Here is a 25,525-nt window from a genome sequence, read left to right as displayed (position 1 = left end):
TATAGATATCAACTTTTGGTCTTTAAAAAATATTTTTATGAGGTTTATATTGCAGTACCAAAACAATTTTAGCATTTACTTATTTCTTACAGATCTGTTAGGAGGACTCCATCATATATCCTATAATTTAATATACTATTGGATGCCTACAATTTAAGAAAGTGATCACTTTCAGAAACTAGGCTATACTAGTCATTTGTCCATAAATTCTTGTGAAGGCCTTTGAGCACTGACTGAAATCTTTCCAGTTTGGTGAAAGTGCAGTTTAGTAACATTTTAATTCTTAATATGAAATTAGAGTAATAAATTCATTTTTAAATGTTAGGATCTGCTGGGCACTGGTGGCTCATGACTCAGTATGTGAGAGTCATAGTTCAAAGCCAGCCTGGGCAGAAATGCTCATGAGACATTTCCAATTAACCAGCAAAAAGCCAGAAGTGGAACTGTGGCTCAAATGGTAAGAGTGCCAGCCTTGAGCACAAAAGTTAAGGAACAGTACCCACACCTTGAGTTCAAGCCTCAGTACTGGCACACTGAATGACTGAATGAATGGTTTGTAATTAACCAGTTCCCTAACTATTGCTATAGTTGACTCCCTAAAAAATTATACAGACACTAGTTGGGTTGAGAACATATTCGTAAAAGGTGACCAAGAGATTGGGCATGTCTTAGTCTTTATGAGCCTCGTTTTTTCAGCTTCTTTTAGATCCTAGATTTTATTACTGTAAAGAGATAACTGGTATAGAGTAAAAATGTGTATAAATGTATGAATTTCTGGTAATTCAACAAACCCTATTTAACTCAGAACCAAAATGGATTCTAAGAAACCCACATAATAGTGAGATTAGATGAGGAGAGAAAGATAAAATATAAAACTTGATGATCTTTCAAACTCAATCTTATTTTACCACCAAACTGGCAATTTCCAAAAATTCTGATTCTTTTGCTTTTTAATTTCTGATTAAAAGGAAGAACATATTTACACCTATATGCTTTAATTTCTTTTCATTAACAAAACACATAGTGAGGGGATGGAGCAGAGATTTACCTTAAAGAAACAAAGTAGAATGTAGATTAAGATTTTACTTACCTAATGAAATTTCTCCTATTTACCATAACTAAGGTTCCTGTAGCCTACTGCAATAATTTTAGTTCCAGCTATTGCCAGTCATGTTGTCATATGTCTTTCTCTTCCCCTTTCTATATTCCTTCAGAAATTTTGCTGTTTCTGGGCTGGGAAGGTGGCTCAGTGGTAGAGCGCATGCCTTGTATGCCAGAGGCCCTGGGTTTGATTCCTCAGCACCACATAAGCAAAATGAAAAAAGCCCGGAAGTGGCGCTGTGGCTCAAGTGGTAGAGCGCAAGCCTTGAGCTGAAGAGCTGAGGGACAGCGCCCAGGCCCAGGGTTCAGGTCCCACAACCGGACCCAAAAAAAAAAAAAAAAAGAAATTTTGCTGTTTCTTACTGCTTCCTACCTGACATTTCTTATAGCTTTAATACTATTTCATTTATTTCTGCCTGGGATTAAATATATGAAATGAATAGACTTACTCTAGGCCCTTTCTACATTTTCATTCCTGAATATAATCAATACTGTAGCAGGCTACCAACCAGACCCAAGAAGAAAACAGACTCTTTTCAAGCAGTTCTGGTTTCACATGAACAAAGTGAATTCGCACCTAGTATCTACATTAAGTTTTACAGAATTGTGCAGACTACAGAAAGAATGCAGTGAAAAAGAACTTTTTTGGCTGGAAAAAAAGAATGCAGTGAAAAAGAACTTTTTTGGCTGGAAAAAAAATTCACTTGAAACTATGTAATAATAAGGCCAGGGGTAGTGGTTTAACATGAGCTACTCAGAAACTGGAGGATCATGTTTTGAAGCATGCTCAGGCAACAAGCCCATCTCAACAAACTTTACAGGTGATTCACAACTATAATCCTAGCTATATTGGTGGTAGAGGTAGGAGGCTCACCCTGGACAAAAAGCTTAATCTCTAGCTTAAAAAAAAAAAAAGATAAAAAGGTCTGGTAGTGTGCCTCAAGTAATTGTTGAGTGCCTGCCTGCCTAGCAAGTCAAAGGCCAAGTTTAAGTGCCAGCACTGCCTACCCACACAAAAGACAAGGGGTACTGTAGGCCAAATTGCCTCAACAGCTCAGTTTTATCACCACAGGGCAAAAAAAGACAACCGAGTATGGATTTGCTATAATCAGATTTTACTTCCATAAGATCTACTTCTGGACTTAGCTACATTATATTGGTAACTTAAGCTTAACCTAGGATATAGTGCTTAGTATTGTGCTTGACAAACACTAAGATGCATATTTAGAAAACAAACATTAATATGTATATTTAGAAAACAATCTAGTCAGTGTTTCATATTTAGCAGCGTGGTTTTGTTTTTGTTTTTTTTTAATGAAATGTTTTCTATGATAGTTGAGGAAAACACAGTAACATCTGACTCAGACCCAACCATCTAGCCTGGGTGTGCTGTAGATCAGCTCTAAATGACCCTGGGAAATCACTGAACATCTTGGATTAAATAGAAAAAGAGTTATTTATCTTACAGGATGTGGGACTATTTCTTTGAGGTCTCAGAAACAGCATTAATTACAGTTAAGAACACCAGGAATTAGACACAGAACTTCCCGATTAGGTTAGTTATAAAAATAGGCTTTCTAGACATTTAAATTTCCATTGCACTAAGATGTATGGGATATCTAGCTCTGATCTCAAACTTTCTCCTTGATTCTCTGATTTACCCAGTTGTTCCAAGAAAAAAAAACATAGTTTTGCTAATGCCAAATTTATGACTCCAGCTACCCTGTGTCAGTACTTACACATACCAAGTGGAAAGTAGACCTCTGTCTCTAAGTCTGGTTATGAAAATTTGAAAAGGATAGGATATTCCTGATTTTTTGCTTCAGTTCTTAATTTGAGATTTCTCCAATTCAAAAAAAGGAAAAATACATTTTTAAAGAGCTGTTATTTGCTAAGGATGTGTTGATTTTATCATTTTATGCTACAGGAAAAAGTGTGCCTCTAAAATATAATCATTTCTAACATTTGAAGTCACCTTCTAATCAGTTACTGCCCATACTCTTCTTTTTGGAAAACTTTGACCTCTACACTTTTTCTTGCTTACATTTTGCAACAGAAAACAATAAAACGTACACATTTAGCCAAATAACCTGTCAACTATATTTAGTTAGGAGTCATATGACCTCTACAAATACTCTGCTTAATACATCCATACTTAGGATATATCATGTTATATTTCAGTTATTTTATCCTATCATACTCTATATTCTAATTCAAAATCCTCAGTTTCCAAAAATAACATAAATTAAACTAGGTGTAACAAAAGCAGCTAAGCTTGACTTGCTTATTTTTAGGCATCTTTGTTAATAAAAATATTTGGGTGTTCAGAATGTACTATTTGTAAACTGATGTGACGAAAATGTACAAGTAAATAATAGGATGTCATCATACTCTCCTTTCCAAAACAAGCTGGATTCTATCTATTTGATTTACACACTGTGACTTTTTCCTGCTGTTTTCTATCAACCTTAACTGTGAAAAATGGTGCCGTGTTGCCCTCTTAATATTATTTTGGAGATCAGTTAGGCCTTAAAGCATCCAGATACATACAGTACTACACATATCTATAGAATTAGCTCACTAAGTTCTGCTCAGTAATATTTTTAATTGACTTACATGCTCTGTGGGAAAAGAAGAATCATAAAAAGTTTTTGCAACTGCATTCCTCTCTTCACTGGGCTCCCCCTGGGGATCTGGATGGTTACTCCAGTTAGTCAAAGTGTCAGCAACTCTGTTAATGCTGGTAGCGTCTGATTGACAAAGAAGAAATGGCAACAACTGAATTTTGTTCTCTAGATACTCATTTTAGTAACTGAACTTTCTCTCCCATACTCTTGTATTTAGAAAGTATTTTTTTCCTTTTACTTCAAATCTTAAAACCTGCTGGTCACCATAATTTCATATTAAAAAGTGAAATTGGATAAATAGCTTCTGAAAGAAAATAGCTCAGAAAATTGCTACCTTTATTCCTGTTTACTGTATTACACATGTAAACAACTCTGTAATGACCATATATAGAATATTGAGAAAGACTGAACGTTTATAAACTATATTTGAAGAAGCTGCTATCAAAATAACTCCACAAAGACTGGTTAGAAAGGTAAATAAAAGGTTCATCAAGCTTCAATAAATAAAACTGATTTAAAGAAACTATACTATAAAGGTTACAGACATACCATGCTTAATAAACGTTCCAAATTCAATTCAAAATTTTAGATGTCTTTCATATTTTCCTTATAACATTGAAATGGTACTGGGAAAATTTATTAGGCCAGCCCCTGAGGCAGAACTTAATTCAAAATTAACACAATCTAAAATAACATTTCACTGGGAATAAGTGGCTCATGGTTTGAAACCAGCCTGGGCAGTAAGGTCCATGAGACTCTTATCTCCAACAAATTACTCAGAGTCCTGTGGCTCAAGTGCTAGAGTGCTAGCCTTGAACACAAAGAGAGGACAGTGCCCAAGCCCTGAGTTCAAGCCCCAGGACCAGCAAAAAATAACATTTTGTTTCAAAATAACATAATACTACAAATGTCATTTTGTGTATGTTCATCTTTACACATTAATATATAATCCTTTACATTCAAGATTATAGTGTGGGAAATGAAGTTAACATGTCAGCATTTTGTTTTATTGTGCTAGTAAACATGGCATATTTGTTTTATTTTTAATCTCCAAATATTTTTTAAATTTTTTTCTCAATTTTCTCTTTAAAAGCCTATAGAGGACCATATAAAGCTTTTCTGTATTTTACTGCATTTCTTCAACAGGTCTAAGTGCATTGTTAAATAGAGTTCCTTAAAATTAGTGAGGACATGGTGGCAACTCCTGTAGTCACAGCACTGAAGCTGAGGCAGTATTGTGAGTTTCAAGCCAGCTTGAACTACCTTACAAGAGCCTATCAAAAACAGAATTAAATTTTTCAAAAATCTCAATATGTCATCTCAAGAATCTTGATTATGAGACTTACTAACAAACATTTTTCTCATTGCTTTTTATCTTCAGTTTATAGCTAGTCATATGTAATGTTTGTAAATATTCATATAAAATATTCATATAAAAATAGAGAACATAGGCCACAGTGTACCTATCACCCAGCTTCAGCCCATTAAGTCATATTGATCAAATTAACTCTTCTATTTTTTTCCTGGAATATTTATTTTATTTATTTATTTATTTATTTAGTCAGTAGTGGGGCTTGAACTCTGGGCCTGGGTGCTGTCCCTGCAACTCTTCAGCTCAAGGTGAGCACTCTACCGCTTGAGCTACAATGCCACTTCCGGTTTTCTAGTGGTTTATTGGGGATTAGAGTCTCACAGACTTCCCTGCCCAGGCTGGGAACTGTGATCCTCAGATCTCAGCCTCCTGAGTAGCTAGGATTACAGGCATGAGCCACTGGTGCCCAGCACCTGGATTATTTTAAAGGAAAGCTTAGACATGTCATTTCATGTGCTCATTTTTTAAGAATAAAATAGCCCCCCTATCCTCTTAAGCTATTTAATATTTGAATGTATTAATATAGGTACATAGGTATTCAGGCATTCAATATAAAGTATTTCAGACAGTAACAGATGTTAATAATATAAAATTCTTCTGTTGTACTATTAGAAAACAAGAACAAGCTAAATTTGTGGTGATGGAAAAAGACTAGAAACAAGTAGAAAAACTGCAGGGGAAAAAAAAAAAAACTAAGGGAAGAAAAATGACAACCATAGGTGGCTCACACCTTTAATCCTACTGAGGAGGCTTAGATCTGAGGATGGTGGTCCAGAGCCAGCCAGGAAGGAAAGTCCATGATACATGTACTTCTAATTATCAACCAAAAAGCCGAAGTGGAGCTGTGGTTCAAGTGGCAGAATACTAATCCGTGAGCAGAAATTGTTCAGGGACAGTGCCCAGGCCTTGAGTTCAAGACCCCAAACTGACACCAAAACAAGAAATAAATATAAATGTGTGTTTGATGGAAGAAGGTAAGGATGCTGACAGGATAGATAGGAAAGGAATAAACATGCACATTGTCAGGAACCTTACCAACTCCTCAGATTCATCGGTTCTAAAAAGTAAAAGAAGATTCAAAAGTAGGTCATTAAGTAACTAATCCTAGGTTAAAATTAATGACCCAAACCTATTATGCCTTCATGATAGAAAAAAAAAAACCCTTAACAATTCTAAATGTGATTGTACACATTGGTAATACTGGCCTAGATTTAGGTTTTAAAAATCTCTATAGATCTAAATCTTTCAAACTTTTACCTATCTACATATGTATATAATACATTAGGCTTAGACAAAAATAAGTATTTTCATTTTAAACAGTCAATTTGGAAAGCTCTTACCAAGAATAAGAAGTAGTAAAACAAATTTTAAGAACTAAGATATACCCTGGTTTTCTTACCTGGCTGATTATCCTTTGTACCATCCTCCATACCAACATTTTTACAAGGAGTCACTGACATGATCCTTTTGTTTTCTGTTGGACCTGCTGGTCTCTCCTTCACCAACAAAGGAATACTACAGGTTAAAGTACTCACTATTTGACTTTCATTTTGATTTGCTTTTGACCAAGGACTAGTATCTAAATTCCTGTGTACTGGGGTTTTCTCAATTTGTTTATCTGAAGTAGAAAAATCAAAGGATGACCTTACACTCCTGTTTACTAAATCTTCAGATGGTTTTATGTGAAATGAATGCGATTCTTCCAGCTGACCTTCATTGTACATTTTTTCTGAAATGATGTCATTTAATGACTCTGTTTTCTCTGTATTCTTTAACAATGTATGCTGTCTTTTGTTAACATTGACAAAAAAGGGACTATTTTTTGTAGTTTCAGTTATCTGATTTTCATCAACCTGTCTTTCAGTGGAAAACTGTAATTCTGTGGATGTTTTCACATGAACACAAGTTTCCAAATCTTTGCTCTCATGGTTAATCTGAAGATGGGAATTGGTTACATTGTTTTCCACATATCCCAAACAGTTCTTAGATGGACTGTTTTGCATATTATTCACAGTTTTCCCTACAGTCCCTTCTTCAGGGCTTGAGTTGGTTTTCACTAACTTGAGCATAATATTGTTTTCTGAATTTTTAAGCACTTTCAAATTAGCAAAAGGAGCAGATGAAGTGGGGCAGTTGATTGTTGTATCACAAGGAATAGTCTGGTCAGGTTTTTCTTTAGTCTCATGATAGACCTGGTGGAAATTTGAAGTTTGTTTAAAAGGTAATGTGCTGCATTCACTTTTTTTATTTAACAGTTGCATTTGTTTTCTGTTATACAGTTCAATATCTAATCTAACTTTATTTGAATCCTTTAAGCTATATTCACACTGAGAGGGATTCATTTTTACATCTTGAGACAAATCCAGTTCTGCTTTGTTTTGGTATCTATTTGAATTTTCCTTCTCCATAACATTTTCTTGAGTCCCTATAAGCATTATGAATTGTTTGCAAGGTTCATTCTGAGAAACATCCTTATTATTTTTTTCCTGAGCCATAGCATCTAAAATACTATCAACTGATCCTCTGTTATTTTCCATGTCCAGAAGTACACCCACATCTGTATGCTGAAGACCTAATCCTTCTGTTTCTCGTGGGTGTCTCTTTTCTGTTTCTATTAGCATGTCCACGGCTGAAAAGGGATCCTGTGGTAATTTAAAATCTGTATATCCACTGCCTTTTTCCAAATCTTCCTTGTCTTTGATTTCTGTAGTAACTGATTTTCTACATTCAGTAACATTCAAAGCTTGTTCTTGACTAACTGCAACTTTATCTATGCAGAAAGTTTTGCTTAGAGAGATTTCACTTTGATTTCTACTCTGAGATGATACCGTCATACTAATTTCATTCTTGAGGCTCTTTTCAAAAATCTGTAAGTCTGTCATAAAGAGAACACAGTAAAATTTTATGTTGAAAACTAAAGTTTACTCTTTCATAAAACATATGTGTTAACCTATTTTTATAAAAAACAAAAACATTTAACCTTAAATATTTTATTGGCCAATTACTGCACAAATATTATGCCATCATTTTATCTAAAACTTGGAATCCTTTAATTAAAACAAGTATTCTAACAGGTTACACTCTCATTTCTATAACAGCCAAGGTCTAACAATATTTAGAATTGCTAGCTTCAAATCTAAAATCATTACTTTTTTATTTACTATGCTTTAAATATTTTCAAATTCTGTAGCATATATTTGTAGATATATACTATTAGTTTTATTCATTTATGTTCTAACTGTATATATCAAATCTTAAGTATAGTTAACATAATATAGAATACAAAATTGTCTTGAAGGGGTTTTTTAGTCCAACCATTCTTTCTACAACATCTCCACCAAGTGGTTGGTTCTTCAGCCTAGGATTGAACACCTTCAATCAGCAGCATATTTAAACAAGTCTTTCTCAAGATGGAAGAATTAGTACATCACTGGTTATGGGTCATTTGAATTAAGAAAAGTGCTCTATTCTTCTCAGAAAGGCATTGCTGATTTAGAACATCCCCACAACATCAAAAGATGAAAGCAAAAATACAAGAAATAGAGGTAGCAATGCAGAAATCTAGCTTTCCACAAAAATGTGTGTTATAAATATTGACTTAAGGAAGAGCTTCAATGATGCTTTCTTGACATACAAAGTTTCTCCAACTATACTACACAGTCTTAAAAGGCTATTCCCCTAAATTCCATTGACAACCCACCATGGTACTTTATTTATGCTGATCCTTTATTTGTAGGGGGAAAAAACCCTCAAATATACAAGTTAGAATATGTGTAACTTTAAGTTACCGTCGGTAGTGGTTTCTTCTACTGGTAAGTGGTCTATCTTTTCTGCTTCTTCCCTGTATTCAGTATCTGAACAAAAACTTTTAGTATTTTCTTCCATTATTTCAAGCCCAGATTTGTATTTCTGTAACATGATGCTTTCTGACTTTTCAGTTGATAAATCACTTCTTTCGTTATTTATTTCTGGAACATTCTAGTATAAAATGGAAAAGACAACTTTACTGTAGAACAAGACTTTTTAGAATATATTACATTTGAGTAAATTTTGCTGGTAAAAGTAGAACTGAGCTGGGCACCAATGGCTCATACCTATAATCCTAGCTCTGCAGAAGGCAATCTGAGGATTGCAGTTTGAAGCCAGCCTACGCAGGAAAGTCCATGAGACCCATATCTCCAATTAACAACTAAAAGGCTAGAAGTGGAGCTGTGGCTCTAGTGATAGAGTGCTAGCCTTGAGCAAATAAGCTGAGAGACAGTGCCTAGGCTCTGAATTCAAGTCCCAGGACCAGTTCAAGAAAAAGATAAAAATGACAGAGAGAGAAAAAAGAAAGATTAGAATGAAAGAGAAAGAAAGGGAAGGGAAAAGAAGGGGAAAAGGAAATAAAGGAAGGAGAAAGAGGAAGAAGGATAAGCTGATTCTAAAAGTAATAGGAAAATTAAACATTGATAAAATAATTTTGAAAAAACAACAGAACTGAAGAGCTTATACCACATCCTAAGACATCTTAAAATGCTACCATTTCTTAAAAATATTGTGGTACTGGTTTAAATATAGATACCAATGAAACTGAATGGTCCTGAAATTGGCACATATGTATTTAATCAATTGATTTTTAAAGAAATTACCAAGGTACAATATAAAAAAGTAGGATATTTTCAACAAATATGTCCTGGGACAACTAGAAATCCATACCCCAAATTAGGACTCTTGATCTTTGTCTGTTTTTCTGTTTGTTTTTGGCCAGTCCTGGGGCTTGAACTCATGGCCTGGGCACTGTCTTTGAGCTTCTTTTTCTCAAGGCTAGCACCCAACCACTTGAGCCACAGCACCACTTCCAGCTTTTTCTATTTATGAAGTACGGAGGAATTGAACCCAGGGCTTCATACATGCTAGGCAAGCACTCTACCACTACGCCACATTCCCAGCCCTCTTTGTCTTACTGTATGGAAGAGAAGTTAACTAAAAATGTGTTGTAGATCACATGCTCATACTCATTCTTATCCCGCATGGCTGGTGCCCTACCACTTCAGCCACACCTCAACCTTAAACCCATTTTTGGAAATTTAGAAACATAATAAGCAAAGAGAAAATTATCAGTGACGGTAACTACAGTTTATATCCCAAAACCCTTGAAATTTACCTGAAGTTTCTTGTCTTCCTCAAACTTTTTCTGATCATATACTTTGTTGTAATGTTCTTGTAACTTACTATGTGTTTCTTTAAGTGATGATAATGCATTTTTAATATCATTTATTTCTCCATTAAGTTCTTCAGCCTATAATAACATTTAACCCAAATGAGTGAGTGTTTTAAGTATGCTTTGTCCAAAAATAGTAATACAAGTTTTGTAGGATAATAACTAGACACATATATCCATATGTAACGAATTCATTATTAATATTGAAAAAGAACATTTATGTAAATGTACTGAGCTCTTACACATAATCATATACTCAAAAAAACTATGAGATACTGAATCAAGTAACTTACCCAGGATCATGTAAATATAAAATGGCAGGATTAAAATCCAAAGCCAAATACAAGGGTTGTATACTTACACCAAACAGCCTCTTCTTACTACTAACAATATTACTTTCAGTCATAATAATCCAAAAGAATGTATATTTTTATTGTTGCAAGTTGGATATACAGATTATAACATTATCCAATGAAGAACAGCCTTTAAATAGTACAGTAGAAACTGACATGGAGTGTCTGCATTGTATTTATATCTACACCTATAAAACTTCATAATCTTTTTCTTAGGGGAGTACTCTTTCATACAAACACCATCAAATGTGAGACAAGGTCTGAAGAGAAAAATACCATTTTATCATAGGGATGATAATTCTCTTAAAAAAATTTTAAACTGCAGTCATAAATCTCATATATGTGTGTAGCATTCCTTATAGAGCCAGCAGGTATAAGCTTACAATACTATCTTGTCCTGTCCATTCCTGGTTTTTGTTTTTTTGTTTGTTTTTTTTTTTGCGGGAGGCAGTCCTGGGTTTTGAACTCTGGGCCTTGGTACTGTCCCTGAGCACTTTTGCTCAAGGCTAGTGCTCTACCACTTTGAGCCACAGCCCCACTTCTGGCTTTTTCTAAGTAGTTTATTGAAGATGAATCTCATGGACTTTCCTGCCCCAGCTGCTTTGAACCAAGATCTTCAGATCTCAGCCTCCTGTGTAGCTAGGATTATAGCCGTTAGCCACCAGTACCAACTATATCATTTCTTTGAACCATCTTTTAATCTAGCTCCACAGCACATCTTTTCCAAGGCAACATTCTTCATGTGTTCTCTGTCCCAGCCCCTATTCTCCTTAGTCTTGATTCAAGCATTTTTCTCTTTTCTTCTACCTGTGCTTACTCTCTTATTGTGAGCATTTTCTGTTCTGCTCACAAATACCCTCCCCTCATATTCCTGATTTTTTCTTTTTAACGCAGTTATTCTTATTTCTCAAAATAATCCACACTTGATATTTTCAAATTCTAACCTACCATGTCTTAACAACTTGACTTCAGCCATCATTGTTCTACTGATTATTTACTACTTCTCAGGCTGGGAATGTGGCTTAGTGGTAGAGTGTTTGCCTAGCATGCATGAAGCGCTGGGTTCAATTCCTCAGTACCACATCAGCAGAAAAAGCCAGAAGTGGTGCTGTGGCTCAAGTGGTAGATCACTAGCCTTTGCACAGAGAGGCTCAGGGACAGTGCCCAGGCCCTGAGTTCAAGTCCTAGGACTGGCAAAAAATAACAAAAAACAAAAAACTATTTCTCAAATAGTAACTGTAAATTAGCAAATGATGTTTTTCACATCACACCATTTAAAAGCTTTGACAATGTTGATTATTATTTTTATGATACTGGGGTTTGCACTTGCTAGTCATGTGCTCTACCATATAAACCACACTGCTAGTCTTTTTTGCTTTGGTTATTTTTTCAGATCGAGTCTCCCATTTTACCCAACCCCGCCTCATACTTTGATCCTTCTATCAATGCCTCTCAGTCTGTTGGGATTACAAACTCACAGCACCACATCCAATTTGTTGGTTCAGATGACAATTTCTTAACTTTTTGCCCAGGCTATCCTTGAACAGTACCTCACAATCTCTGCCTCCCAAGTAGCTGGGATTACAGGCATGTACCCATACCTAGTCTACTACTTTTCTTTTTGTTGTTGTTGCTGTTATTGTTGTCAGTTGTAGGGCTTAAACTCAGAGCATAGGCACTGTCCCTGAGATCTTTTGCACAAGGAGAGCGCTCTACCACTTGAGCCATAATGCCAATTCTAGGTTTTGGGTGGTTAATTGGAGATAAGGCTGGCTTTGAACTGTAATGCTCAGATCTCAGCCTACTGGGTAGCTAGGGTTATAACTGTGAACTACTGGCACCCAACTAATTCCCATTACTATTCTTGAAACAGATGCCTTTCATAATACTATGCTCTTTATCCTGCCATCTTTCTATTTTGATCAGATTGCCCTCCCCTCCAGCTCCCAAATAGGACTAAAAAAAATGTTGCTACTCCCCAAGGTTCTTCCTTGTTTAGCACTGTTCAAGCTTTCCATTCTTTCTATAGATGGTCTTACTTCCCCTGTAACTTCAAAAATCCCCTCCATGCTAATAAATTTTAAATCTATACCTCCTCCCCAACCTCTCCCTTAAGATGAAATTCACATTTCCAAATGCATGATATGCATTTCAAGCTAAATGTCCTGCAGGAACCATAAATTCAGCGGTTCTCAAATTAAAGTCATTATTTCTATCCTCCAAATCTGTTTCTCCTTTTACATTTTTCATGTCATTTAATGATATCATCCTATGAATTATACTAATCTTGGCATCATCTTTTTTTTTCTTTTCCCCTTCTAATAGCTATTATATATAAGAAGTCACTAAATCTGCCAATTCTATTCCCAAAATTCTTCTTGCATCTATCCCTTGTCTTTACTATCACTCCTACTGCTATAACTCACATTCTTCTGGGCTAATGGCTAAAGGGCTGTTTTATTCTCCTCACTGGTCTCCTTCCATACAATTATCATTCATACTTTGCAAGAGTTATTTTGCAAATCTCAAATCTGCCTATGTCACTTCTCTGCTTTCAGACTTTCCATGGTGCCAGATGCCAGCAGCTCATGCCTATAATCCTAGCTATTTAGGAGGCTAAGACCTGGAGGATCTTAGCCCAAATCCAGCCCAAGAAGAAAAGTTTGTGAGCCTCCATCTTCAACTAACCAGTAAAATGCCAGGCTGGAGCCAAGACTCAAATAGTAAAAGTGCCAGTTATGAGCAAGAAAGCCAAGCAAGAATGTGAGGCCCTGAGTTCAAACCCCATTACACACACACACAAATACACACATATGTGCTTGGTGCCCATGGATCATGCCACTCAAGAGGCTGAGATCTTGGGACAGCAGTTTGAAGTCAGCCCAGCCAGACAAATCTGAGAAAATCTTATCTCTAATTAACCAGCTGAAAATGGAGATATGGCTCAAGAGGTAGAGTGAATGAAAAAGCTAAGATAAAGCTCAAGGCCCTGAGTTCAAGCTCCAGTACTAACATAAAAATAACCAAAATAAAAAACTTAAAGTTGCTTCTTATAAAATTCAAATCTCTTAGGAAGACAGGGAACAATGGATACCTTTTCCTTGGTGAAATCCTGTAACATCTTTCAAGCCCAAACTTGTATCTTTTTCTCTAAAACTGTCTAACTAAAAGCTATAGAACTTTGTTAGTAATCCTAAAAATAACTCTACAGTCTAGGTGTTGGTGGCTTACACCTGTAATCCTTGCTACTCAGGAGGCTGAGATCTAAGGATTGCGGTTTGAAGCAGCCCAGATAGGAAAGTCCGTTGACACTGTTATCTCCAATTAACTACCTAAAAACCAGAAATGTAGCTGTGGCTCATAGTGGTAGAATGCTAGCCTTCAGCATAAAATAAAAGCTCAGGGTCAGCACCAGGCCCTGAGTTCAAGCCCCACAACCAACAAAAATAAAACCCTCTACACTATTGTGTTTAATTCAGTATCTATCCCTGAATAGTAGGGGCTCTCATCTTTGCATTTTAGGCATTTTTGACATTCTACTGTCAGGTATAGTAACATACACCTGAAATCTCAGCAACTGGGAAGCAGAAGTAGGAAGATCAAGAGTTGAGGCCAACCTGGGCTATGTGAAAAGGCCCTGTCTCAAAAACACCAAAAAGTAAAGAAAATCCACTGCCTATAATAGTAATAATACACAGTATATACTTAAGGTTGATAATTTCTCTTGTTAACTCTTTCTCCTTAAATAATTCATCTGTCCATACATATAAATAAAGATATATAATCAATGGATATATATGGATATATTCCATGGATTATAAAACTAGTCCATATAACAGATGGATAAAAAAATATATAACATTGGTTTTTTTAAATATTTAAATGAATTTTAAATATAGATTCTAGTATAGACTACGTTTTATTAACATACTGTTTTCTTTTCATAGTATTTTCTTTTCATACATGAAATGGTATTTCATACTATTTTTGAGTGACCAAGTTTGAATGACTACTTTTAGGAATTCTACCTTATTTTGTCAGTATCATTAGAAGAGACAGTATCATAAAGAAGAGACAGAAAGAGAGTGCACAGATTCAATCTCCCATTCAAGAATATGGTTACAGGGCTGGGAAGGTGGCTCAGTGGTAGAGTGATTGCCTTGCATGCATGAGGCCCTGGGTTCGATTCCTCAGCACCACATAAGAAAAAAGAAAAAAGCCGGAAGTAGCACTGTGGCTCAAGTGGTAGAGCACTAGCCTTGAGCTGAAGAGCTGAGGGACAGCGCCCAGGCCCAGAGTTCAGGCCCCACTACCAGACCAAAAATAAAAAAAAATTTAAAAAAAGAATGTGGTTACAGAACCAAAGCAACTTTTTCTTACTTAATTATAGTCTATACTAAAGCATTAGAAAAGTAAAAGGATGTTTTAATAAAAAAATTATAAAACTATTTTATCCAAAAATAGGTTACAGTCTTATCAGTAAAGCACCTACAGTTTCTTGATTCAATCATTTTTTAATCTGGAAGATAACTTCATAGTCTCTTAAGAGAAAATGAATGCTTAATTTTCTGTGGTATGTTGGGACATTTAATATCTATTTTCATTTTACAGGGATTTTTGGGGGGGGGTTGGTCAGTGTGGGATTTGAACTCTGGCCCTGGGTGTTGTCCCTCAGCTCTTCAGCTCAAGGCTGGTGCTCTACCACTTGAGCCACAGCACTACTTCCAGTTTTTGAGTGGTTAATTGGAGATAACAATCTCACAGGGACTTTTCTACCTGAGCTGGCTTCAAACAGTGATCCTCGGATTTCAGCCTCATGAGTAGCTAGGATTACAGGTGTGAGCCACGAACACCTGCCTCATTTTACAGTTTTCTTTCTTTTTGTTTGTTTTTTGTTTTGGTTTTTTTTTTTTTTTTTTGGTCAGTCGTGGGGCCTGAACTCTGGGCCTGGCGCTGTCCCTCAGCTCTTCAACTCAAGGCTAGTGCTCTACCACTTGAGCCATAATGCCACTTCTGGCTTTTTCTGCTTATGTGGTGATGAGGAATTGAACCCAGGGCCTCATGTATGCAAGGCAAGGCCACTGAGCCACCTTCCCAGCCCTTATACTTGTTTTTTAATTATGAATTTTTCTGATAGATTATTAGTATTATTATTTCTAAATGTTTATTCTAAATTTGAATAAAACTTAACAAAATCAGTAGTGAAAATTTGTGTCTCTCCAAACTATAAATATAGAAAATATGTTAACTACAAATGAATAAAAACAATAGCTACTTATATAATAGTAAATCAAATAAAATCCTCATAGAAAATTTGATCAACCAGATATTTAGGTGATATATTAGTATAATTAAAACATATACTAAAATTAGTGTAAGAGTCTCTGTAATTATACAGTTCTAAAAACAGCTTCAGAAACTCATACTGACTTTTTTTTTACTGACTTTCTATTCTACTAAATCATGTTTTTGTTTTTGCTTTTTGGAGTGCTAGAGATTGAACACAAAACATGTGCTTCATTCAATCTCAGCATATTGTGTTTAATTCCTTAAAAAGAATTGAAGACAATGAAAATTGATATTAAAATACAATAATCAATTCTGTGGTTCAAAAATACTTAATGTAAACCTTTTATTTCACAACTTGAATTATTACCATTTTATATATAATTTTATCGACTTAAATTAAAATTTAGTGTGAAATAAACAAATGTGCTTTAAGAAAATAGCTGTTCACAACATTTCAACTCTTATGATAAAATGTTAATACAATAAAAACAAAACTACTGTGTACTTGCTCTACATATATCCCTAATACATCTCAACAAAACTGCTGAGGAAAGCAAAATAGATCTATTAACAATAGTCCATTTTTAACTCTAATCATTTGCTAAAATACACTGCAAGGGTTTTATGGAAAAGCAAATTAATTTTCCTTTGTCACATATAGAAAGTTATTCAATATACATTCAAATACATCTACACATACATATGTATGCAAACATGTATATGTATGGTCTTCCAAGCATGAAAACATTACTGGGAATTTTATTAAATTTACCTTATTAAAAAACACTCTAGAAATATGAATGCAAGAAGATATGTCTGACTTTATTTTTGAATTACTTTTGCAATATTTTTTTAGTATTTAATAGTTATTTTAAAAGTCTACATCTATGTAAATACTTTAATATTTTACAATTTAATAAACATACATGTCTCTTCCAAGTTCCTAGTTCTTTCTCATGCTCATTTTGAAGATTAAGGAACTTTTCTTCATTTTCTTTTACCTTCTCCCTTTGCAGCTCATTATCTCTTTCAAGGGTCTGCAATAAAATTAATTATCCAAAAAAGAATCAATACCACATTAATGAATTTTGATGTGTTTTATGTTGCTTGGACCTTTACTTTGAACATGCTGAAAGTGCCATACAGATCAGTGATAATGTGCTATCTCAACAATCATTTTCATAAATTAGCAGAAAGGTGCTTATAGTTTAGTCAACAGGAAATAGGGGGAGGTTATGATAAAGAAATGGCTATAAAAGGGTATAAAAACATTGCCATTATTCAGTTTCACTGCATAAGTTTTAATGTACTGAAAAAGTAATATAAAGTACAGAACTGAAAAGTATGAAATGTAGCATAATCCAGCCTAACCCTACTAAAAAGTATTTAACTACCACAGGACATTTTAATTTAGAAATTAACTGTCTAGTAAACTCTAAAATACAATTTTAACTTTAAATTCATGCTTTTTAGCCTAAATTAAATATTTGTCATTTAACTATTTCATTGCAATAATGTAATAGAATCATTACCACACTTTTCCTCCCCCAAAATAACTTCAAAAATGCCAAGTATTTTCTAAGACTATATCAGTGTAATCATTAGTATTAGTTATCTTCAATGTCTGCTTATAATCTAAGCAAACTTCTGTAAATAAGTAAATATAAGAATTCATTTATACATCTAATACATCTGGGAATTTTGAGTTCATTTATTTGTCATTCTTAAGCTATGTAAAGTCATGGTTAAAAATTTCAAGTTGCATAAAAACACATAAGTAGAAAAAGTAAAATTATCCTCTATCAGTTTGCCTCCCAAAAGTAATTACTAGTTTGATTACAGAAGCTGCCTATAATATGCATGTGTATGAAATACAGAGGATACCATCTCATAATACTTACTGTTATATAATCTGTTTTTTCCCTAAAAAAGAACAGTCTTGTTTACTTTCTATACTATTAAATATAAGCCCATCTCATTTTAAAGGTTTAATAACCTATTTAAAGTATCAATATGCAAATATATAATTGTGCAAAATTAGAGCAACTTATCTGAGAACAAACATTTTACAACGTCCAACTAAAAATTTATCTTTCTTATAAATATTCATTTTTAAGAACCTCCAAACAAATACTTATTTTAGTTGTCTATTTCAGGATAATATAAATTTTTGTGTGACTGTGTGCTGGTCCTGGGACTTGAACTCAGGGCCTGAGCACTGTCCCTGACCTTTGTTTTTGTTTGTGGGGTTTTTTTGCTCAAGGCTAGCACTCTACCATTCCTTGAGCCACAGACAGATGAGTCTCACGAATTTTCCTGCCTGGGTTACTTCAGACCTTGGTCCTCAGATCTCATCCTCCTGAGTAGCCAGGATTACAAGTGTGAGCCATAGATACCCAATCCTGTAAGTATTTTCATATAAAACACATTTCCTTAATTCATTGCTTCATGTAGTAATAGTTTCTAAATAGTTAAAACAGTGTAAAATTAATAGATGCTCAGTACACTCACATTCTAACAAATATTTTACATTATTTACATTATTAACAAATATTAACAAATTTACATTATTTACATTATTAACAAATATTAACAAGTATTTTACATTATTACATTTTTATAAAACAAACAAACCATAATTTTAGAGAAAAGATTAGAGAACAAAGTTATTCGCTAAACCCAGTAACAGTAACTGACCGAGAGCATTATGTTCTTAAAACGGTGCACAGATACATTCATCATTTCCTGTCCTGACCCATATCCTCACCTAATTGACTCTTCAGGTATCTCTCAGTTTCAGCTTTTATGGAAACACTCCATCCTTCCACTACAATTTGCATATTCCTTTCAGTCCGCTGCACAAAACATGTTATCTATCAGGACTCCTATTGCTCTTTTGTCATAGGTCTCCTGTTTCCTAGATCCCAGTGTCCTCAGTCTTGTATTACTGCCTTTTCATGAAATAGCAACTTTTCTGTTCATTTTTTTTCTGAAGTACTGAGCACTGAACTTAGGGCCTTGAGCTTGGTAGGAACAGGCCCTACTTCCCAGGCCTTTTGCTTTTAATTTGTTCTTCAGATATACTCTTGTGCTCACTTTGCCTGGGCTGATCTCCAAATGAGATCTTCCTGCCACTACCTCCCAATTAGCTGGGACCACCATATCTGGCTTGTTTGTGATGTAGATGTCACTTTGGTCCAGGCTGCCTTCTCTTTTTCCTTTTTTTCTTGATGGAGCTGTAGTTTGAATTCAAGTCCTTTCTTTTTTGGGGGGGGTCCGGTCGTGGGGCCTGAACTCTGGGGCTGGGCGCTGTCCCTCAGCTCTTCAGCTCAAGGCTAGCGCTCTACCACTTGAGCCACAGCACCACTTCCGGCTTTTTTCTTTTTGCTTATGTGGTGCTGAGGAATGGAACCCAGGGCCTCAGGCATGCAAGGCATGCGCTCTACCACTGAACCACCTTCCCAGCCCAAGTCCTTTCATTTGATAGCAAGGACTCTACAATTTGAGCCATGCCTCCAAATTCTTTTTGTTTTACTTTTTAAGATAGTGTCTCATGCTTTTGGCCTGGGCTGGCCTCAGACTATGATCCTCCTACCCACATCTCCTATGCACCTGGGATTATAGCTAAATGCCATCATTACCTGGCTTGTTCTTTGGTTGGTGGTGGTGGTGGTTCTAGGGCTTGAACTCAGGCCTGGGCACTGTCCCTGAGCTCTTTTTGCTCAAGGCTAGCCTTCTACCACTATGAGCTACAGTTTCACTTCCAGTTTTTGAGTGGTTAGTTGGAGATAAGAGTCTAACAGGGACTTTTCTGCCCAGGATAGCTTCAAATCACAATCCTCAGATCTCAGCCTCCTGAATAGCTAAGAGTACAGGCGTGAGCCTCCAGAGCCAGGCTACCTGGCTTGTTCTTTGAGATAGTCTTCCCATCTCCACTTCTCAGGCAGCTAGCATTACAGGCATGAAGCACAATTTCCAAGTGGGCATTATTTCTTGATAAAGAACACACACATAAAATTTTTCATACTATGCAGGTCTGCAAACATTTTTATTCTACTAGTTCTTGGCAATTAGATTAGCTCTATTTTAGAAATCAATTTCTTCCCAACCTCTGCATGCATGGTTCTATTATCTTCTTCCTTCCAATACTGCCACTGAGAAACTGGAGGCCAATATATTGTCATTCTCATTCTTAGTCCTTCATATTGTTATCTTTCTTCCTTCAGTTTTAGAATCATCTCTTCAGGTGTAGTATAAAATATCATATTGATATACATCAGGCAAAAAAAATCATTCTTTCTCCCTCCATTTTCTTTGTTCTCTCTCTAAAACTCGCCGGATTCCTTGGATTGACCCTTATTTTCTTTCTCCCTTGTTTTCAAACTTATTGTCTTTCAGTTCTACTTTCTACAAGACTTTCTCAACATTATCTTCCAACCTTTCCACTGCACTTTTTTTTTTTTTTAATGTCAGTCCTGTGAGCAGTCTCTGAGATTTTTTGCTCATAGCTAGTGCTCTACCATTTGAGACACTTCTGGCTTTTGGAGGGTTAATCAGCAATGAAAGTCTCACACACTTTCCTTTCCAGGAAGCTTTGATCTCAGCCTCTGAGTAGCTAAGGATTGCAGGTATGAGCCAACAGTGCCCAGCAGCTTACTTCTTTATTTTTATTTATTTTTGTGTGCCAGTTTAAGGCTTGACAGCCTGAGTGCTGCCCCTGAGCTTTTCTTTTCAATTTTCTGCTCTACCACTTTTTGTCTGCTAATATATTTGCCTTCAATGAAAGCTTCCTTATGTACTCTTAATTACTGATTTGTGGATCAATGTTATCTTTAAAACATATTTTCTTAGTTTCTATGTATTCTGTTGTAGTATTCCATGTATCTTTTTTCATACTGGAGACTTTCTTCAAATGTCCAGTGATCCTTAATTACCTATTCATAATTAAGAATGAGACACTAAGCTGATTAGAAGCTTTGTCAAATGGTGAGTTTCACTGTAGTTTCATCTGACTGAACTACTTCATATAGAGACCTTTTCTTTTAGGGTGGCAAGCTTCCACAAAAAGGAATCTTCCCAGGGGTTAGGCTAGTTGCTCTCTAAATGAGCAAACTACACTGGGAGGCCTCATTTAGTATTTATTTTTTTATCCTATTTCAGTTTAATATTCTCAACACTGTACTTAGTGAACTGGGTAAAGAGGAGAAAAGGAGAGGGAAAGAGATTAACTTTTAGTATCTGACATTTTCATTCTTGTTAAATATTGCCATCATGGGCAATTTCAAGCCACTACTTTTATAGCAACCAATTCTCAAAATTTTCTTACTGCCTAACAATCAGAACTCACTGTGTTACAAAGCTTGCTCCAGAATACCACTGAATCCTTCCCCAATCTCAGTCTCAGCTTTCTCTCAAATTTCCAGCAGAAACCTCTAATATTCTGCAAAGTAAGAATGGGGCAGTGTTTGTCTGAGTCTAGGGTTTCAAAAGGGTCTTACATAGGTCTTCTAGTTTGGGGATTCCATTGCAAACTCTACTTTATAGTTCCTGCCCATTCCTCTGTGTGTTTAGGTGTGTATACATGTGCATGTTGGTTGTTTTATATGGCAGTGTTGGGAAATGAACAGTGTCTTATGCTAGGTAAGGATCAATGGAATCACATCAAAGCCACCATTCCTACATCTTTGACTTGTATTTCAACTTCTTTTATGTGTTAAATTACCATCTGTCTACCTAGTTCACATCTTTAAAACTTATTTTTAACCTTGCTCCCCTACTTCCTTGTCCTTGTGGATTTATTAGTGTAATTCTATTGCCGTTTCAGAAGGAAGTAGAAGCAAATGTGTGTTCAATTCAATGTGTTTAGCTAGAATCTCTAACCAGGAAATATATAAACTTGGGAAGAGAATGTGTTTATTCCTATTCATTTATTTTAAAAAACTTAATGAGGTAAAAAAAAAAAACTTAATGAGGTCCTATTGTGTCCTTAACCCTATTTAATTTTCTTATGCTATGTAAGTGAAAATGTTGTTATCCTCATGGAGTTTATACAGTTTTCCAGCAGAAAAGTATTTGTTATTACTTGCAAGTGACTTAATAAATCTGAAAAAAAATCTGTGAAAAGGGGATATTGTGGAAGATTAAAGTAAAAATCAACTACTAACATTTAAAAACAAATCAACTGTACTAATAGTGTAGTTATAGAAATAAACCAAGTATATCATTCTTAGTGCTAGACTATAGTAATATAACTAATAACTAGACTGCACTATCATTAAATCATAGTAGAAAGTATTTTCAACTTGAGAATTTAAGTCTCTGTGCTCTAAAATTTACTACTAAGAAAGTAAGACAGATGACAGTACAATTATAGAGCATTGAAAAACAGTTGGCCATTATCAAGAGTAATGAGCCCTTTTAATACAGATGGAATTAAAATGCTCCTCAAGACAACACTTGCAATGTCTATGCAGTATAATCCTTAGCAACAGGTCAACACTCATGTTTTGTTATGCTATATATCAGTGGTTCTCAGACACCAGTCTTCAGGCAAGTACTTATCCATGACAAAACATTCACTAGGCAAAAAAAAATCAATATATAACCATCAAATGACTTTTACTAGGAACTGTCTTTTATCTTCAGATTATATCCTTAATACATTCAGATGTCAAAATGTTCTATTTTATCAAATAATAGTCATGATAGTATTTCTTGTTCCTTAATGTTTTTATTAAAATAAACAATTCTGGGTTTGACAATACTATGAAATATCAAGAAAAAGGTAATAACTGTAATAATTAAAGGGAAAGGTATTTAAGTTACCTAAGATATTGGTAGTTATAGTTAAAAGATCCTGAGACCATATATATAACCATGATTAACTCAAAGAAATATTCAAGTATATATTTGTGACTCCATTCATGTCTGTAGAATTTATATATAACTGTATATTGGGCTTGGAGCTTATAGTCAATTTGAGAGTTGTAGTTTTGGTATAAATAATCTAAGAATATTGGCAGCTCTTATAGATTTAGGAAAAATATTTTAAGGGTATAACATTGTGGAAATAGTACTGAATTAGATTTAAACTGGTTTTGCCACTAATTATAAGACCTTGAACACCATTGCTTATTATCTTCTAGCTCTCTATTTCATCATGCAACGAACTAGATTAATCTCGTAATATTTGTTTCATCCTAAAAAAATCTATGTTTCAACTCCTTTATGAATTAGGAGATAGTCTTGGTGAGAGCTACTCGTAAAGATTTTGGCCAAGTAGGATAGTACACACCTATCATTCTAGTACTGTCTGAGGCAGGAAAATATCCAGTTCAGAGCCAGCCTAAGCTAAACAGTGAGACCTTGTCTTAGGCAATTTTTAAATGAAAGAATAAGGAAAGAAAAAAAAAAGAAAAGGGAAAGGAAAGGGAGGAAGGGAAAATGGGAGGAAGGGAAGAGGCAGAGAAGGAAGAGGAGTGAGGAAGAAGGAAGAAGAATTTGAGTAAGCAATATGTTCTTAGAAGAAGGGTAAACATATTAGGGAAATAGTCCCAGTTATCCAATTATAGTGTGTGGTAGGAAGAGGTAATGTGGGAAGAGGTTCTTGCTTGTAAGGGAAGTAGACTTGGAGATAATTTTTAATTAGTCTTCTTTTAGAATACATGCAAGGATTAAGGGAAGAGAGAAATTTAACTCTAGCACACCACTGCTTTCTCCCTCTTTCTCTTTGCCATGTAACTCCTACAGTATGAGAGCAGGTAAAACTCCCTTTATATGAGAAGTAATTAAAACAGAAACATGGGTTTAAAAAAAGATTAATTGCATTGCTCAGGTCAATTTTAGTCCCAGTCATTAGTGAGAGACTACATAAATTTTGTGGTTAGGAACAAAAAATTAAAAGGTAATGTTATTAGAAAATGCTATTAGAAGTACAAAAATATGTGATCTCTCTGAGAGATTCTGTGTGTCTCTCTGTGTCTTTGTGTCTCTGTCTCTGTGTCTCTCTGTGTGTCTCTGTCTCTCTCTGTGTCTCTGTCTCTCTCTGTGTCTCTCTCCCCTCTTCTCTCCCATCATTCCCCTCCCTGCCATGGTTCTTTTTAATTTCTATTTACTAGCATGATCTGCTGGTCAGGGAAAAACAGAACAAATGTCACAGATGTCCTAAGGACTCCTTACCATCCAACACAGCATGAGTGAAATCCACTGGTTATCAGGTTCTCTTTCTTGCCAGTTTCTTCACCCATGTACTGTTCTTGTCAGAAAAGGAAAACAAATCTTCCCTTCCGAGGGACACTTTACCCAACTGATTTCATTATGGTGACTGTTAAAGGATTTCAACTACCAGGCAGATGCACTTCCAAGCAAGTATGAAATCAGTCTTTGGACTGGGACTCCCCGTGACCCTGCCAAGGTACTGCCAATCTTTATCAGGGACAGCAGCTGCCATTCCCAGACCCCAAATGTTTCATGGTTGCATGCCAGGGGACAGGGAGAATTTCTTTTTCCAGAAACTACAGAGTCTAGAATTTCAAGTATGCACAAAAACTACACCAAAAACCAAAAATATTTTCAAATTTCCTCTTTCTGCTCTATTGCTAAGGACCTGCCTCCCATTCCAAGATACTCCAACCTGAAACAGGGGCAGCCGCCACCATGCCTCCACTGATGCTGCAGAGTGTATGTACCCAAGCTTCCCCGCCTGCATTTAGACACACAGAAATAAAGGTTGATGGTACAACATAGGTCTTTCCTCATGTCTTTCCTCACAAATGAGACCCAGTTAACCAGCAACAGTGAGAGAAAAAGAGGAGGGCAGGTAGAAGTCCAGAAGTGCTTGCAGCCAAGAACTAAGACTGGGAAACAGAGACAAGAAAATGCTGACGGCAAGCCTCTAGAGCACATGCTCTATTGTCCAATAGACAATCTATGAAATAGAAATTCAGGGGTAAAAAGTAATTTTTTAAAAACCTCAAAGATAATGTCTGCAAAAATTAACTGAAGGCCCTTCTGAGTGTGGGTTTCTAGGCAACTCAACAGTCACATACTCATAAAGTTGGCAGTAGTCTCTACTAGTTGAGAGGCACCTAGTTTTCACTAGAAATGTTCACTGGATTATATTTCCTTTGCTACCAAAAAATCAGAGAGGAAGAAGTAACCTCTACTGGCCATCCCAAGCTCGTTCTGAATCAGAAATCTCATCACTTGGTCAATGGCTCCTCTCCCTGCTCTCACCTCTATGTTCCTTCATATGACTCCAGAACCACCAGGTTCTTTCTTGTACACCATTCCAGAATCACACACTACTGAATCAACCAAAAAACTTTTTTTTGGAGGGGGTCCAGTCGTGGGGCCTGAACTCTGGGCCTGGGCCCTGTCCCTCAGCTCTTCAGCTCAAGGCTAGCGCTCTACCACCTGAGCCACAGTGCCACTTCCAGCTTTTTTCTTTTTGCTTATGTGGTGCTGAGGAATCGAACCCAGGGCCTCATGCATGCAAGGCAAGTGCTCTACCACTGAGCCACCTTCCCAGCCCCAAACTTTTCAAGCCTAATTTTTTTTTTTTTTTTTTTTGGGTCCAGTT

The 25,525-nt window shown here is 35.7% G+C and overlaps 1 protein-coding gene across 1 annotated transcript in view; it reads right to left on the bottom strand.

Annotated features, from left to right (window-relative positions):
• The window catches only part of Ccdc73 (coiled-coil domain containing 73), a 104,073-nt gene that overhangs the window by 1,918 nt on the left and 76,630 nt on the right, over positions 1 to 25,525 (bottom strand). Inside the window, exons 12-16 of the mRNA XM_042691502.1 lie at positions 16,872 to 16,982; positions 10,247 to 10,381; positions 8,889 to 9,078; positions 6,500 to 7,975; positions 3,718 to 3,851 (exon numbers count right to left, since the gene is read on the bottom strand). Of these exons, the coding sequence (XP_042547436.1) occupies positions 3,718 to 3,851; positions 6,500 to 7,975; positions 8,889 to 9,078; positions 10,247 to 10,381; positions 16,872 to 16,982 (2,046 nt within the window). The remainder of the gene's footprint in view (positions 1 to 3,717; positions 3,852 to 6,499; positions 7,976 to 8,888; positions 9,079 to 10,246; positions 10,382 to 16,871; positions 16,983 to 25,525) is intronic.

This window comes from Dipodomys spectabilis, unplaced genomic scaffold (assembly GCF_019054845.1).
Source record: "Dipodomys spectabilis isolate Male_0828 unplaced genomic scaffold, ASM1905484v1 ptg000145l, whole genome shotgun sequence".
NCBI lineage: Eukaryota > Metazoa > Chordata > Mammalia > Rodentia > Heteromyidae > Dipodomys > Dipodomys spectabilis.
Note: the sequence above shows the minus strand (reverse complement) of the source record. Positions and strands in the feature narration are given on the sequence as shown.